Source organism: Oxyura jamaicensis, unplaced genomic scaffold, assembly GCF_011077185.1.
Source record: "Oxyura jamaicensis isolate SHBP4307 breed ruddy duck unplaced genomic scaffold, BPBGC_Ojam_1.0 oxyUn_random_OJ69975, whole genome shotgun sequence".
Taxonomy (NCBI): domain Eukaryota; kingdom Metazoa; phylum Chordata; class Aves; order Anseriformes; family Anatidae; genus Oxyura; species Oxyura jamaicensis.
In genome coordinates this window covers 1-12,178 of record NW_023309692.1, presented here as the reverse complement: position 1 = coordinate 12,178, position 12,178 = coordinate 1, and the positions used below count along the sequence as shown (strand labels likewise).

Below are 12,178 nucleotides of genomic sequence, written 5' to 3'. Positions count from 1 at the left end.
GACAGTTGTGCCTCAGGACCTCATGGGCCAGCAGGAGCCACGTGGTGGTGAAGGTGGCTGTGAGGTCACTTCTGCCTGAATACTTGATAGGCCGCCTTCCAGCACATGGCTGGTGCATGTGTATGTGATCTCAGCTGTGTAAGGAATTGATAGACCACCAATATTCATTTGGTTTGAATAGTGATAGCCACTCCTGCCCTTGTACAGCACAGCTGTCTCCTGTCCATCAGAGAAGCTGAGAGGCCAACAGTGCTTCTGGTATTACAATCAGTTTGCTTTTATCTATTCAGCTGCTGGGCCACAAGGAGGGAGCCTCGTGGGTATGTTATTATGAAGTCAGTTGTGCCTCAGAAACTCATAATCTGTACAGCTGTGAATGCGACTGTGAGTTCACTTCTGCCTCTGGAGTTGATAGATCATCAGCAGGAACGTGGCTGGGAAAGGGGCTATGAGACTACTTCTTTCTGAAGCACCTGGTAGCTCAACCTCTTTGCTGTGAAATATGTATGTAGGCTCTGTGGAGTAACTGCCTAAAGTGACTAGGAAAATTAAACTAATATCCCCATTTTAAAGAAAATGTACAGCATTGAAGAGGCTTTCAGGGTAGGGCATAGCTGCATTACTTGAGCATTCCTAGGCTTCCAACCTTAGATGCTATTGCACTGGGAGAACCTGGTGTGCTCTAAGGAACAGTACAGAGCGTAGAGTGGAGTGGAGACACCACGGCTAGGCTGAGACCATGTGGGGACTCGATTGTTCTTGTGCACACTGAGACCAATAAGCCACAATTAATAAGCTACCCTGAGCCAAAGACCTGTCATGTTTTTGACAAAATGCTGTACTCCAGTGAACTGTTGCTTATTATAATACTAAAACACACCTCCATCCCAAAAGCTACCTGCCTCCAAGGTGCGACCACCCCTCACTGAGCATGCGCTCTGAATTTCTCGGAGCCTATTCCTTTAAATGGAGATGGCAACACTTTTCACCAATCATAACTGAGATATGCTTGACTAGAGTCACTCAAGCTCCACCTAAAAGATAGAAAATAATAAAAATAGGCCTAAGAGAGAGGGGATGTTAGAGGAGATACCATCACAAGGACATATACCATCACGAGGATCTCCTGACTTCTGGGATCAGTCGATGGGCTGAGCCTCTTTTCCCTCCCCTCCCTCCCCCCGGAGGCACAGACAGAGAACTGGGATGCCTTTGGGTGAGATTTGAACATTTGGTTATACTGGGTATCTCCATGGAAACTTAGAAATCTCTACAGAGTCTTTGTGCCTTTTAACGCGTTAATAGCCAGGCTGTGTACCTGTGTATTTCATGCATGTCAGCTTGCTTTTGTAGATGGTAAATTAGTGCTGGCAATCCAAAGAATCTCTGTACCTGTTGCTGTAATAAATTGCACTTAATTGCCTTGTTCCTAGCCGTGAGTAGTTCTCATTGAACACAACCAGAGTAAAGGTGTGTTACGTTGTTGGTGAGTCCGTGACTGTGATTGTTCAGTCTGAACGGACCCACATCGGTAAATATATTATTGGTGAATCTGTGACCGTGATAGTTCAGTACCCTGAATCCACCGGACCCGTAACAGCTAATTGGCTACACACCTTAACACGACAGGCTCACATCTACCTGGTCTCTGATGGGCCAGAGACAGATACCTGGTTGGTACATTGATTGTGAGACACCCCACCCCCTCCACCCTCCCACCCAAGTACCTGGTAGGCCCATGCAGGAAAGAAGGCTTGGACATGGGTTGTCTTGTCCATTCTGCCTGAGTACATGAGTGGACAGCAGTAGGCTTTGAAGATCATGGTGAGGTTACCTCTGTCTGGTCAGGTGACAGGACAATTAGAGTGGTGAGTTGGGACACTTGTTTGAAGGATGGTTTCCAAGATGAAGAAAAAAATAAAAAACAAAATGAAACATGGTAAAGTTTAATAAACAATAAAATATACTCCACAACTGTATGCTAGATCCAAGCTGTATCCAGTGAAGCTTCCACAAGAGGTAATCTTATAAGAAATGTTACAAACAGGTAGATATGAAATGTTAAATATAAACACAGTTAAAGAGTTGGCTAAAGAGACAAATGGACTACATAAAGACAGGGCAATCTTTCAACTTCCTGAAGTTCAAAGCAGCAACTGGAGAGTTATCAGAATGAACAGAGAATAAGGGCAGGGGTGAAAATGAAGAATAACGGAAAGTGCTTATGTCCACATTGGCTGCTGAAAAGATTACTTTAGAAATCGTCATTTTGTCTGGATAAGTGAAAATAGATGAAAGATTAGAGAAATTAAATACATGTTATGATAGGCAGAAAATAGTGGTAAGGAAGTTACAGGAGGAGATCAAGTTCTTAATACGCTTCCTGGAAATTCCCATTTTGGCATGATGGATAAACATTGTAATTTTATTAAGATGGTTCAATCATTTCAGCTAATGAATAACTGCTTATATTTCTATAAAATGCTGAAAGATGTTCTTCAGTTTTTCAGGCAGACTTCAGTAGCTCCATGCCACAGTTGTCTGCCATGGCCCTTCAGGAACTGTAGACGGAAACTGGGCAGAGGGTTGCAGGGCATCTACACTGGCACCAGGTGTTTGTTTCCCTGTAACTGAAGACATCTGTGTCCCTGTAGCAGCATCCCACCCCAGCTCTGGAAACCACTTTCCTACCTCCATTTTCAAACAAAAACACCACTGAGAATCCCCCTGGACACCAGTTTATTAAACAAAACCAAAACAAACAAACATCACAACAAAACCGAGCATCTTCAGGAACTGCAAAGAAAACTGGGAGATTTTCCCATCCATTTCCCATCCATGTTAAACCAAAACTTGGATTCACTGGAGCAAATCCTGACATTTTGCTCAGTTGTCCAGCTGCTCCAGCGCATCCATGTCATCTGGGTCAAGCCTCTTGATCTCGGTCTCTGAAGAAAGAAAACAAATAGCAGTGCCTGCTGAGTACAGCCACACACCAGCCTGCCTGCCCAGGAGTTGGCAAAGGCAAAGCACTGCTGCTCTGGGGCTGCGAGCAGTGGCAGACCCTGGGAGCAATGCCCAAGACTCTCGGCTCTGCCTTCCACACATGAGATAAAACAAGCTGTGAGCTGGTCAGCCTGCTCCTGCCTTTGCTTTTCACAGCAGTACACACTGGATTAGAGGTGACACAGATTCCAGCCATCTCAGGACCAGCTGGCCACCTCTGGGATACTGCTTCCTGGCTCAGGGCACGTGCTAACCTCGCTCTGGGCTGGAAAGTGCTCAGCATAGCATTTCCAGACCAGTCCAAATGATAATCAAACTTTGAGAAAGCATAACAGACACAAACCTGACCGACAAATTATAAGGGATGTAGTGATGGGAACTCACACCTGACCAACAAATAATAAGGGACGTAGCGGATAGAGCTCAGAATGTTTATTCCAGAGAGGTTATCCGATCAAGGACCTTGGCAACTGGGAAACATGGGAAAAGGGGGAAACCAGGAACAAAACACGCAGAGACACAGACCTGACAAAACAAATGAAACAATGACAAGAAACTAACCTCACCACTCACACTAACTGGGGGGCTATCGAGAAACTACAGGTGCCACTTCCCAGAAGAACAACCTGCACTTTACAACTGGTGAGCCAGGGGGACCTGGACTGGAAGGGGTGTGGGAACTGGGCGGGCTGTTGTGTTGGGTCTGTGTGGGATGGAGTCACCTTTCCCTGCAGCAGCCCACACAGTGCTGTGCTCTGCACTCGTAGCTGGAACAGCACTGGTATCACTCCAGTGTTGTGTCTATTGCTGCATCGTGCTGGCACAGCATCAGGACTCCCTCCAAGCCCCCAGGAGCCAGCAGGCTGAGGGTGGGCAATTGATGGGGAGGGGACACCACCAGGGCAGCTGACCTAAACCGACCAAAGGAATATTCCATAACACCTGATGTCACACTCAGCAATAAAAGGAGGCCTCTCATGGGGGAGGGGCTCTCCTGAACAACTGGCATGCGTTTTGAGGCCCTGCTTCCCAGGACATGGCCGAACATCGCTCGTTGATGGGAAGTAGAGAATAACTTTTTTTCCTTTCTCTCTGTGCTTCCGCGCGGCCTTGTTGTTTCTTTTGTTTCTTTTGTTTCTTTTTCTCCCCATTCCCCTTCCCTCTAATTAAATCATTCTCATCTCAAACCTCGAGCTCTCTGTGTTTTCTTTTCTCCCCCTTCCTCTTTGACGAGGGGAGGAGTGAGAGAGCGGTTGTGGTGGAGCTCGGCTGCCCACCCGAGTAAAACCATCACACCTGTACAAACCCATGACGGGACATGCAGCAGGAAAGGGAGATGGGAGGAGCAAAGAGGGGGTAAGCAGGAAAGCGGCCAGTTGCATGTGAAATGGGGCTAGGCGGTGTGCTTATTTGGTTTAGCCCTGAGACTGATCGCCACGGTCTGTCTTGGAGTCTTGCACCTGCTTAAATCTTTTCCCACTTCTGTCTCTCTCTGATCTCACACTCAATCCCCGGTGTGCGTGTGTGTGTGCATGTGCGTGTGTGTGCGAACAGCAAGGACTAAGTTCCAGCTACTGGCGAGAACTGTGTGTGAATGAAAACTGGTGCCAACTCCTGCAGTCAAGACAGGGACAAGGCTGACCCTGGCCTCCTCTGCCACCTACTGGAGCCAGTGCAGGGGTCTCACTGCAGATACAGGAGCAAGCGCGGTTCTTCAACTCCCAGCCACTGGGCCGGAAATGGTGTGCATCCAAAAAAACATGTTTGGGGACACTGGCGTGACTGTGTGTGTGCGTGTCCATGAACTCAAAGTGACAGCTGCTGGGGGTAGAAGGGAGCATCTGTACCTTCTACAGACTGTGGGCATGGTGTGTGTGTGTATTCACCTGCAAACTTCAACCTGGGCCAGCTAGTGACTGTGGCGTCCTTCAGGTCAAGGCCAGGGTACCAGGTGCATGGGCGGGGCCCATGCGAGTATCAGGCTGGACCAGCCAGCGAGGAGGGGAGCCGTCAGAAGGCAGCGGTATGGTCTGGGACACTAGGGGAACAGAGGGGCTGTGATGGTGCTTGCAGACCCACAAAGATGTGTGTGCCTTTGGACCCTGGAAGTGCATGGGTGGGCTTGCACTAATGACCATCCGTCTCTGACAGCCAACGAGGAGAAGGGCATTTGTGTGTGCTTGTATGTCTGTGTCTGTATGTGTGTCTGTGTCTGTATCTTTGTGTGTGTCTGTGCGTGTTTGTCTCAGGGACATGTGTTCAGTGGCACTGCTGAGTGAGCCTGCAAAGGATAAGTGGCAGATGCATCCCTCAGCCTGGGCAGAGACCCCAGGCGCCCGAGCACCAGGCTGGGGTCCAGCAGCCCAGAAGGACCGTACTGGCCTGTACTGGCCTATGCTGTGCTTCAGCAGCCAGGCATGGCGGTCCTGAGCCAGAGCGGCTGCAAGAGGTGGACACACTCCTGATATCCCGTAACACCTCCCAGCGCACTTCTCATCCACGTGTCCCTTAGCTCTTTGCAGCACCACAGAGCTGGGCACAAGGATACTCACGGAAATGCTCCTCTATACTGTGAACGAGGTGTGTGGTCTGCTTTTCCACCATGTTGAAGGCAATGCCCTTCTTCCCAAAGCGACCCGTCCGCCCAATGCGGTGCAGGTAGGTCTCAAAATCCAGCTGTTTCTGCTGATTAACAGGGAGGCTGAAGTTCACCACTATGGTGACTTGTGCCACATCAATCCCTGAAAGACAGAGAGGTTTCTCGCAACCAGGCTCCTACAGCTCTGAAAGCAATCACCTGCCCCCAGATCGGGGCCAGTCCATTGCCTGAGCACTTGCAGAATAAAGAAGTCAGCCCTGGCTCTGCAGTGCACACTACAACAACGTGTCAAGGCAACCAAAGACCTAGAGGGCGCAGAGCACGGTTCGTGTCACCAGAAACAAAGCAGCATCGTGTATCCCCTGCAAGTTCATGGGGCATGGGGCAAAGCAAGGGGACTCCCACACTGCAGACGCTGCGAGGGTGTTGCTTTTCAGGATATGGTACCTCTAGCACAGACGTTTGTGGTGATGAGGACCTTCTCCTTCCCGTCGCGGAATCTCTGAATCACATTGGCCCTCTGCACTATGGTCAACTCTGCCGTCAGCATGGCGACCTGGTGCCCATCCTTGATCATCTCCACCGACAGCCAGTCTGCACTCCTGCGAGTCTAGACGTGTGGGAGAGGCAGGAGGAGCTTTTGCAGCAGCTCTGCTGCTGCTCCTCTCAGTCACTGCCAATCCTTCACTGGCATGCTTCCCCTAAATCCCCTGCTCCTTTCAGTTGAGCCCCTGAGCCCCTGCTGCTTTTGAACAGGCAGAGCCTCAAAAGAAGACCAAAGTGACGCAGACGAGCAAGAAGCCCTTGTCAGGACACAAAGTGCAAAGGATAAGGAAACACAGTGTGTTTTGTACGCAATGCTCCCTGTGGAAGCCAGGCAAATGTCGTCTCAACCGTCACAAGACGTGCTGTTAAAACTCCTCTTTTAAAGGCTGCCCTTGCTGCAAGTCATAGTGCCCGTGCTTTCAGCTCCAGCCAATCTAACGGCAGGCTGTGCCAGAAGGGCCGTCCTTTAAATGCTGTCCATGCGCTTCCCATCCCTCCCTTCCATCTGCTCCCTCCTTTTGATGGTCTCGGCAGAAGTACTGGGGCCACGCTGCAAGACGGATCGTTTACATACCACTGACTGCCAAGGACACCACCACTCTCCCCCGGCAAACTAGCTGCTTTACCTGGCAGAATATCATAGCCTGGCCAATGGTGATGCTGCCGTAGATGTTGCACAGGGCCTCATACTTCTCCTCTCTGTTCCTGCACACAAAGTAGTACTGCCTGATATTGCTCAGGGTGAGCTCTTCCTGACGGAGCTTTATTATGATGGGGTTGGAGACAATTTGCATTGCAAAATTCCACACCGTTTCCTTGAAGGTTGCCGAGAAAAGCAGCATTTGGCAGCCCCTAGGTAAAGCCCTAGAGCAGAAAAAGGACTTGTTAGCCCTGAGGCATGCTACAAGCACCCCTGGATCAACAGGCTTTGGAAACAAAGGGATTCCTCCATCCGGAGAGGGCCATTCCTCAGGCAGCGCAGCACAGCACAGCACAGCACAGCACTCCAGCATGAGTCAGCTCTATGGAAGAGGCCTGTCGAAATAAGCTATTCTGCATTTGCAGTATTATTATTGCAAAAGGCTATCTACAAACGGAGGAAAAAACACCCACTTAACACTTGGCCTCCTTCTTTGGACCTGCAGACACCGCTCACACACAGCACTTGCACGTGCCAAGGACCGTTCCCCGTATCCCCTGATTCTCCAGCTACATTTCAAGCCCTGTCATTCACTCTGTAAAGAACTCATGGCCCACAGTTTTTTAGCCACAATTCAAAGCCGTCCATCACCTATGAAAGCGGACAAAGACTTTTGAAAAATCTTACATTTCAATAATGGATAAAGCAAGTCTTTTTTGAATGTGCTTTTATCCAGGGCAGCTTTGGTTGTATTCAAAGGAACAGCAAATAAAACACAGCCGCTGAAGAGCTATCCCCATCTGAGGTTCAGAGACATTAAGCCCTGTTATGGAGCAAGAACCTGAAGAGTTCCAGCCTGAGGTTTGACTTTCAGTGTCTTGTAACAGGATCTGAGTTATCAACTTCCCATTTCCTCAGACTGCTGACAACACTTTGAATGCATTCAATCTGAAAGAACAACAGCAGAAAGCCTATGAAACTGGTAAAGCCACTCCCTACATCGCGCCAAAGAGAGACCAAGGAAGAACCTTTAGCATGCCTTTAGCAGAGTTCAGCTGTGTGGGACACTCTTCTAAGGAGAACTTTTTCCACCTGCATTTCAGCTAGAAGGGATAAACCCAGACCATCTAAAAAAAGTTTTCCTTTAAAAAGGAATAGCTAGCTGCTAGCCACAAGTTGCTTTTCTCCAGCTCCCCAAACATATCCAGCTGAGCTGAGCACACAGAGGAGGTGGCAAGGGCTGGGTGCGACATTCATCTCTCTCACTACCTCTGTCACCAGGAAACTGCGGCTCCTGTCAGCCTGGGCAGTGGGACGCTGTGGGTCAACCACTGACCCTGCCTGGCAGAGCAGCCTGGTGCCCAGAAGTCCTCATTAACCTGCACCACACCCTGAAGAAAGGCTATTTCAAGCTATTTTGTTTGTGTCGCCTTCAACACAACGCACCATATCACAGAATATCCTGAGTTCAAAACGACCCACAAGGATCATCGAGTCCAACTCCTAGCTCCACACAGGTCCACCCAAACACCAGACCACGTTTCTGAGAGCATTGTATACTACTTCCTTAGTATAGCTTCTAGTCTTGCATCCAAGTCATTTATGAAAACGTTAAAGAGCACTGGGAAAAATGAAAGAGACCTGGAATCCCAAACCCAGTGACGTATCAGCTCAAAGGAAGTTAAAGTGAGCTGAAAATCTTCCTATTCATCTAACGGCTACAGTTTTAAAGAAAGCCACATCCCAGGACTAAGCAGACCAGAGCCTGCCGATGTGCAAGACAAAACTCAGTCTCACATCAGCAAAAGCCTTCTGCATCAAAGGGATGCTCTTTCCCTGTTTATTCGGCTGGTTTGGTGGCTGATTTGCTCAAAGCTGAGCAAACAGGAAAAAGCAGGCAAGGAGGATTTACTTGTCTACGTTCTGATCAGGAGCAAAGCAAGGACTGGCCAAGGACATCCAAGGGATGTTGTAGTCAGAGACAATTGCTTTGGCTCCCTTGTTTTGCAGTTTCTTGCATACAAAGTGGTTTTCTTTCTTTCTTTCTTTCTCTCTCTCTCTGTCTTCTCCTGTTTCTCTTGCTCTCTTTCTTTCTCTACCCAATGTATCTAACAGCACCTAGAAACACTGCATATGACTCTCTCTAATTGTGTCACAATTAGACACAAGCCGACACTGGTATTCACCTCTGAATGCGAATGCTTTGGTACGAGAAGCCCTGATGGTCGATCATTACGTCAGCTTCATCCAGCACAAACAGGCTGATTCTCTTCATATTCACCACTCTCCGTTTGAAACACCAGTCCAGCATTGTCCCAGGAGTCCCGATGACAATCTGCTCCTCCAGCATGGTGCCTGGCAGAACTGCAGGAGGAGAAATCCTATCAGACCACCTCTGTACAAGGAGCAGTACGTTCCTCGGCCACACACACCTGGCTGGGAATGGCAGGGTAGTTTCCAGTGAGATAGGGACTCAAAATCTGCTATGTTCTGGCTGCTTGAGCATGGTTCCCACCCTGGTGCTTCAGCTTCTGACTGCCTAGCAATGCCTTTGAGGGGGTCATTGCAAAGCAGAGCTCAGGAGCTTAACATTGCAGGTAGCCATCAAGCAGGGCTGATGCTTCCCTGCGGCCTTGTAGGGTGGAAACCAGCAAAAGGGGTGCCCCACCTCTGAAAGGAGACAGTGGTCACGAGAATGACTCCTTAGAAGGCACGGGAATTCACACGCTGTTTCATGTGCGTTCAGAGCTCCGCACAGCTCCTGGTATTTCACAGCTCTCACAGCGTCCCACTAGTTCCTTACAGGACTGCTACACCGCCCGCAACTCTGCTCAGCAGGGCTGGACTCACCTCTGTTTCCCTGGACAGCGTATGTAACCCTAATGTCAGCACAAAACTGCCCCATCTTCTCGATCACTTGTCCAATCTGCAGGGCCAGCTCGTAGGTTGGAGCCAAGCAGAGGCACTTAGAGAGATAAGAGAGCTGTCAGACAAGAGCCACATCTTTTCAAAGTAGACAGCACCCCTGGCATGGCATACCCTACGCAAATGAGAAGGCATTTCAAAGGAACAGAAAGCTCAGCACGCTAAAATCTCACCGCTACACTCTTTCAAAGCTGCAGAGGATCAGCAACGGCAGTCACATTTGCAGGTTTGGAAGATGGGAATACAGCTGAAGGCAGGCAGGCAGAAAGGAGTCAAGGTAACTACTAGGAGAAGTCCTTTCTTTACTGCGAGGGTGACAGAGCACTAGAACAGGCTGCCCAGAGAGGGTGTGGAGCCTCCTTCTTTGGAGATACTCAAAACCCGCCTGGATGCCATCCTGTGCAGTGTGCTCTAGGTGATCCTGCTCAGCAGGGGAGTTGGACTAGATGATCTTCAGAGGGCCCTTCCAACCTTGCCCATTCTGGGATCCTGTGATTTTTGCTAGGAAAATTTGTTTCCTAAGGCACAGTGCCATTTGTTTCTGTGCCCAGCTTTCAACTGAGAGTTTAAATTACACACGATGCTGGAGATTCAAGACTTTTAAGTGCAGTAACCAGCTTGCGTAGGTCATTCTGAACCCAGAGAGGTGACTTGCCTTCACAGGAGCTTTTACGACACCACAAACTAGCACAAGTCACAGGAAACAGCTGGAGTCTCTGCGGGTGCTAGTCAAAGTTGGCTGGATGCTCCTCAAAATACAAATTCAGGATATCTAGGGCCTGGCTAAATCCACTGCTACCAAGTAAAAGTACCTTCCTTTAGCTGGCAGCTTCATCCACTCCTGAGCTTTCTATCCGACCTGCCTGCTTCTGGGACACTACCTGGGCGTTTATCATCCCACTGCAGTGGCCACAGCAGATAGAAAACCATAGAGATGGGGACAAAACCAGAGCTCTGTCCACAGACAGCAGCTTGAGGGTGTGGGCAAACCCCTGCCGTACGGGCTTTCCCCTTCCTACATTACCTGTGGGTACTTCTCAGCACCATTAACTCTGCTTAGCATCGCCAACACAAAAGCTGCCGTTTTCCCTGTCCCTGACTGGCTCTGAGCAATCAGATTTTGGGGCCTGCAAGGCAAACGCTGCTTAGTTGCGCACAAAGGTTTGGCATCCCTGCACTGGCACCCCGATGCCACAGTGCCTCAAGGGAGCCAAGACTGTGGTACTGGTTTGCTCACCCATGTGGCCTTGGTACTCACGGATGTGCCAGCATCATTGGCAGAGCTGTCTCCTGGATTTTGGACGGCCTGTTGAAGTCCATGGTGTAAACCCCCTGCAAGAGCTCCTTCTTCCTGTCCAAAAGCATCAAAAGGGACCATTTCACAAAGAATGGGTAACAGCGCCCAGGGACAACTCCAAAGCCTGCCAGCGTCGAGGGCTGCCGCCTACTCACAGGCGCAGCTCTTCAAACGTTTTCACGGAGAAGAGAGGCGAGTTGGGGTCCTGCTGCAGGATCTCCACGTCATGGCTGGACTCCACAAGGGACGTGTGGATCAGCTTGTTCAACAAGGAGCTTTCTGCCAAGTCCACTAGAAAAGGGGCGAGCTCATGAAAACCCAGGTGTTCAGGAAAAGCCTGCCCTCGGGTCCCCCTTCCCACAGACACGGGGTTCTCCAGCCATCCGCCCCCCAGCACCCCTGACACCGGCGGCTCTTCACCTAATTCCTGCGTAATCCCCATCACCTACCTCAGTCCCGAGGAACCCGGCCGGAGTTTGTGGCAGCCTGCCACCCTGCCCTGGCCCATGCCTCCATTTCCCTCCCCTGCTGCCGAAGCTCCGGGAGGCGCTGGTCACCCAGTCGGGCCCTGGGGGTGCTGGCCCTGCGGCCTGCGCACAGGCCCCGGGGACAAGGCCCAGCACTGCGTCGCAAGGCCGGCAGGACCCACCTCTGTCTTCCTCCTCGCTCTCCTCGTCCTCGCTCGTCCAGGCGGGCCCTGCCACAGGAGAAGAAACAAGGATGCTCACCACCACCCCACAGCCCCGCTCGGGCTGGCCCCGGGCCCCAGGGCCCGGCCCCGAGGGGGGCCCCAAGGCCCGGCCCCGAATAGGGGGCCAGGGCCCGGCCCTCACCCCGCTGCCGACACGAACACAGCTCCCCGCGCGGGCCTGCAAACCGCTGCCGGCGGCCAGGCGAGCCGCAGGGCCCGCGGCGCCAAGGGCAGAGGTGGTCCCGGCCAGGGCTCCACAGGAGGGGGGGGCTGCCCGAGGACGGGCTGCCCGGGGACGGGCTGCCCGGGGACGGACTGCCCGGGGACGGGCTGCTCGACAGGAGGCTGCCCCGGCCCCGCGCCCGCTCCCGCCGCCGGCGGCCGCCGTCCCCCGCGGAGGCCATCGCGCCCCCGCCGCCACAGCTCGCGAACCTTCCCGAGGCGCCGCCGCCGGCAGGGGCTGCTGCCCCCCCG

The 12,178-nt window shown here is 51.3% G+C and overlaps 1 protein-coding gene across 3 annotated transcripts; it reads right to left on the bottom strand.

Moving 5' to 3' along the window:
• Positions 1–1,930: 1,930 nt before the first annotated feature.
• On the bottom strand, positions 1,931–11,989 carry LOC118159375 (ATP-dependent RNA helicase DDX25-like). 3 transcript variants are annotated; one of them, XM_035313968.1, is made up of 11 exons: positions 11,847–11,989; positions 11,663–11,710; positions 11,169–11,304; positions 10,975–11,067; positions 10,741–10,843; positions 9,642–9,756; positions 8,978–9,155; positions 6,778–7,015; positions 6,053–6,215; positions 5,559–5,747; positions 1,931–2,948 (listed from the first exon to the last, which is right to left on the bottom strand). In XM_035313968.1, the coding sequence occupies exons 4-11, from the start codon at positions 11,034–11,036 to the stop codon at positions 2,887–2,889; spliced, it is 1,110 nt and encodes a 369-aa protein (XP_035169859.1). In that variant the 5' UTR covers positions 11,037–11,067; positions 11,169–11,304; positions 11,663–11,710; positions 11,847–11,989; the 3' UTR covers positions 1,931–2,886. The 3 variants fall into 3 exon arrangements, with proteins under 3 accessions (XP_035169859.1, XP_035169856.1, XP_035169857.1); XM_035313965.1 differs by lacking the exons at positions 11,663–11,710; positions 11,847–11,989 and having other exon boundaries at positions 10,975–11,290; XM_035313966.1 differs by lacking the exons at positions 10,741–10,843; positions 11,663–11,710; positions 11,847–11,989 and having other exon boundaries at positions 10,975–11,290.
• Between the last annotated feature and the right edge of the window lie 189 nt (positions 11,990–12,178).